Here is a 4,949-nt window from a genome sequence, read left to right on the forward strand (position 1 = left end):
ATAATCTGTAGAAATGCAGCGTTCATTTCTGATTGACAGAGCAGAAAGGATCACCACCCCTCTGCCAGCACCGCAGGGACAGGGCACCCTTCCCGAGGGATGTCAGTGCCACCAGCTAAAAGCTTTCCAAGAAGGCCTTAGCAAAGGGCAAGTTGAGAAGGGGGAGAAAAAAAAAAAGAAAAAAGGAAAAAATTAAAGAAAAAAGAAGAAGGAAAAAGAAAAGAAAGGAAAAACAAAATAAAGGGGAAAAAAAAGAGACGTAATCCTGAGAGGAAGGCAAAACTTTCCCACACTGGCTTACCAGGAAAACCAGAACACGCTCCCGTTTGCGGCACAGACCGCACGCCCGGCCCCGGGGGGGGTGGGGGGGAGGCGGGCGGCCCCGCCCGCCCGCCGGGCTATAAGTGCGGGCGGCGGCGGCGCAGCGCGGTCGAAGCGGTCGCGATGCCGAGCGCGCAGCCAGCGGCGCAGCAGCCCGAGGGCGGGCGGATGGAGCGGAGCAGCCGCCGGCGCAGCGAGGCAGAGGAGGCGGAGAAGGGCAGGGTGAAGAGGACGATGTGAGTGTCCCGCCATTCCCGGCCCGGGGCAGAGCGGGGCTGGAGCCCCGGGGGTTGCTCCACGGAGGGGCTCCCAGGCGCGGAGCCGGGAGGAAGGAGAGGGGAAAGCGGACTGCAGGGCCGGGTCGGCGGTGGGAGCGGAGCGGCGTGCCCAGCTCTGCGAGCTGCAGCTGTACCTTGGCTAACGTTAGTCGCGGGCTAGCGGGCGAAATCTGTTGATTTAATCGAGGGGAAAATAGTTTTCATGCCCTTGGACAGATGCTCTGGGTACGGAATTGGCAAAGCAATGTCAGGAAAACTGCTGCTACTTTTGCCAGTAAAAGGGCTGGTGTCTAAATCTTTTAAAGTTGTCATTTTTAACATGCATCTTCCTCTTTGTTCTTCCAGCATTAAAGATTGGAAAACAAGACTTAGCTACTTCCTGCAGAACTCTTCCAATTCTACTAAAATGAAAGCTAAGAAAGTGGGGAAACACCGCACCTACTTCAGGTAAGTTATGAGAAAAAGACCATGTTTAAATAACTCAAGCATCCTACAAAAACAATAAAGCTTGAACAGCAGAATCTAATGTTCTCCATATCTTTATGCAGACCTTCCCCTGAAGAAGCCCAGCTGTGGTCAGAAGCCTTTGATGAACTTCTTGCTAATAAATGTAAGTTTGTCTACAAAAAGTAACATTCAAGATCAAAGGCATGGTGAAATTTGTATGTTTGTAAGATTGCTTCCTTGCATGTCAGCATTGTACCTTTCTAATGTAAATAGATTTAAAGTGTTTAACTTTCAAGACCAGAATCAAACTATTTAAAGCCAAAATTCCTAGAAGTGTTCTTTTAAAAAAATTGTAAACTAATATTGAAACATCAAGAACATTTAATTTGTAATGGAATTCTTTTCTGTAAGCCTTGTAGTTAAAATCATACCCATCAGCTTCGCTTTGCCGAATGTGAAAAGAGCATTTGTTCCCTGTGCTCGCTGCTTAACCAAGACAAATGTGTTCAAATAACTTGGGAAAGATTCTGCAACACAGAAGTTCAACGATCTCGGGGTTTTACTGTACTCTGCAAGGAAAGGCAGCAGAGCAAAAAGGCTAAGAAATAATATTACCACTTGCTCTTTGAACTTGAGTAATTCTTTCCATTGCAAAAAATATTCCACAGTTTTGTAGCACAGTCAAATATTTATCCAGTGTAAAGGTTAACACAGGAGATCCCATCTAGAGAGAGGGTTGTTTTAATGTATATGCAGGCATCACAAAAGGAAACATACCTACTAGAAATGGCTTTCATTTTTTGTGTTTACCTAACAAAATGACTAACTTGACATGAAGCCTGCCAAGCTGTTAGAGTGTTAATTTGTTGGCATACATCAATGGGGATTTTTATTGCCATGACATCCCTGAAAGAACTAGACCAGAGCTATAGCAAAACGTTTTGGTAGGAACAGATGTGACCAATGGGTAAACTGAAGATTCTTGAAATAGTTAATTGATGTGTATTTTTTTGTTCCTTCCCTAGATGGTCTTGCCGCTTTCCGAGCTTTTCTGAAGTCCGAGTTCTGTGAAGAGAACATCGAGTTCTGGTTGGCCTGTGAGGACTTCAAGAAAACCAAGTCACCCCAGAAGCTGACATCAAAAGCAAAAAAAATCTACAATGACTTCATTGAAAAGGAGGCTCCCAAAGAGGTAAAGAAAACCTGTTTAAACATAACAACTGCCCTGTTCTATGAGTTCTTAAAGCCCTTCTTTATTTCTCTGAACTCACTTTAAGGTGGATGCCAAAACTGCATCATACATACCTCACTGTTAATATCTGTGTCTGAACATAACCCTCTTCCCTAATTGTCTTTTCACTGAGGTGAAAAATGGCACAAGCAGCAGCATTTCAGAGAGTTCCCATCTTAACTGGGAAAAGTCAACAGCTGCTTTTAACATCTGAAATGTATTTGAGTTTAGTACTGAAAGATAGTATCATCTGAATCACTCTGGTGTTTGTATTAAAGAAGAATTATCTTCAAGGAAATTTAATTAATTTAACCCTGTAGTAACAGGGTCTTGCCTTTTTTACTTCTTCAGAAATTTTATGGTGTATTATATTTCTTCAACTTCAATTCTCAGAAGTAAATGTTCTTTATTTTTTTTTTATTTCAGATAAACATAGACTTCCAAACCAAGAACATGATTGCACAGAATATTCAGGAAGCCACGCATACCTGCTTCAGTGCAGCACAGAAAAGAGTTTACAGCTTAATGGAGAATAACTCATACCCACGGTTTTTGGAATCTGAATTCTATCAGGAGCTGTGCAAGAAGACGCCCATCACCAGAGCAGCCCAGGGCACATGAGCAGTGGAGAAGAGCAAAGAGAAGCCTCTCAGCTAGCAAGGAAGCAAGCCACAGCTCATGGCAGCATCCTGACCTGAAAGACTGAGATACCGAGCGCTCAGTCTGTTTGCCACAGCACAAGGACAAATACTGACTTTGGTGCAAAGCTGATGGCGAAGAGTGGTGGTGTTGGAGGACATTGACAGGTGACAGAAGTGTGCCAGCCAGCTGCTGGCCATGTGCTTCTGAGTGCTGCAGTGAAAGGTGACTCCATACATTAGACCAGACCAGACCATACCATGAGGGAATCTTTCTGCCACAGCTGGGGTGGCCATGCAGCAGGTCAGAACAGAGCTTCCTTCTTGTAAACAGAAGCTGCTCTGTGCAGTTGCACAGTGCTGGGAACTTGAGTAATCGGTTGCCTATTTATTTTTCCTAAACATCAGCCGGCGTCGCTGTCAGCAGTCGCTCTGTGTTCGCACCGGTTCTGTAAACTGCCTCTGGCTGCAGAGAGATGTGCTGGGTTTCTGTGTGACTGCCAGACAGAAACAGCACTGTGCAGCATGGAGCAAGGCAGGGGCAGAACTCGCTTCCCAGAGGAACAGGTTCTGCAACTAAAGCATGCAGGGCTGGGTTGTGTCAGCGTCGGCAGGGCTGCACGAGGCCAGAGGGAGGGCAAAACGTGGCCGAGGCAGATAGGAGCTGTGTAGTGTTATATTTATATGTGGATTATGATTGTGCTGAATGCTGCAATGATGTCATAACTCTGTCTTGAGGACAGCAAGCTTCAGTGAAATCTCTTACTGTTTTTAATAAACTATTTTGATACAAAGCTGCTTTTGTTGCTGAACTTGTTTTGCACACACAGATATGCACTGTCTGGCTCTGAACACCAAAGTATGGGGACTATGTGATCATGATAGGCCTAATTTTAAAGAAGTTCATTCTTACTCTACCAGGCAAGTGTTTGTTTTGTTTTTTAACAGAATTAAAGTCCTCAGAGCTCAAAAGCTTAGCAGGGGAGATATATTTGGTCATATCCTCTGTCTTAAGCATGTCCCTATGAAACCAGTCTCTAAGATAGTGCAAGGCACATGTATGACTACACATGATGACAGGTCAACTAGGAAGCAGCAGTGCTGCTGCTGGACATTACAGGATGCTGTTTGGAATACAGGCACCAGTAGCACAACTGCTCCTACTCAAGACATCTGCTTCAAAAAGGGCTTAGAGGACTTCAGCATCAGGCTGTAAAACCTGTGCAGAGTCAGTGGAGATAATATTACAATAATGGCATTTGATTCTGCTGGGTGAGTGCTTCTTAGGGGGAAGTTACCGGTCATCATTATTCCAGGTCCATTTTTGTAACTGACAACATCCAAAACAGTCTCTGATTTGTTAGTTTTGTGACTTGTCTGAACACTAGGTCTGTTTAGATCCTGGCTTCAGCTATTTTGACTTCAATCCTCAGGCCAAATCTTTAATTGGTTAGTTCACATGTATCCACAGCAGTTGCTTCTATAATGGTTCCCTTCTCTAAGCATCAAGAAATTCTAACTACAGAATTTTCCACTTCAATTACATATCCAAAGCTTGTTCAAAAGCAACTACTTCATGCATGCGTACACATATTGCAGGATATATAGCAGTGTGTGTATATATACATACACACAGACGTGTGTGTATTATACCACCTCTATACATTGAAAGAAACAAATTTGGTGCAGTGCCCACTTTGCTCTAGCCCATGTCAGGCGCTATGAGCACTAGCTCTCATACAGCTAAGTTTACTGCATGGTTAATTCCACATAAAGCAAGCACAAGAGAAAACTCAGCCCGATAATACTGCAACAGAGAAAGCCTGGTTTTCTAACTAGGGAAAACAGATTTGCACTGATAATTGCTTTTGTAACCTAACAAAATAATTTGAAGAGCATAAAAATAGCCAGAACTATACCTATTAATGACTCAGAGCCAGGGCAGGAATAATTCCATGAAGCTTCATTGGCTTCAGTGAAGCTGCATTAATCTGTGCCAATTTGGGATGTGGTAATTAACCACCACTGGTGTCT

At 44.0% G+C, this 4,949-nt stretch overlaps 1 protein-coding gene across 1 annotated transcript; it reads left to right on the forward strand.

Moving 5' to 3' along the window:
* The first annotated feature begins 471 nt into the window (after nt 1-471).
* Nucleotides 472-2,940, forward strand: LOC104383988 (regulator of G protein signaling 2). Its single transcript, XM_009992290.2, has 5 exons — nt 472-557; nt 945-1,046; nt 1,148-1,209; nt 2,072-2,238; nt 2,704-2,940. Exons 1-5 carry the CDS (start codon nt 490-492, stop codon nt 2,896-2,898), a joined length of 594 nt encoding a protein of 197 aa, XP_009990592.1. The 5' UTR covers nt 472-489; the 3' UTR covers nt 2,899-2,940.
* Nucleotides 2,941-4,949: the final 2,009 nt, after the last annotated feature.

The sequence above is a fragment of the Tauraco erythrolophus genome, chromosome 10 (genome assembly GCF_009769465.1).
Source record: "Tauraco erythrolophus isolate bTauEry1 chromosome 10, bTauEry1.pri, whole genome shotgun sequence".
Classification (NCBI taxonomy): domain Eukaryota; kingdom Metazoa; phylum Chordata; class Aves; order Musophagiformes; family Musophagidae; genus Tauraco; species Tauraco erythrolophus.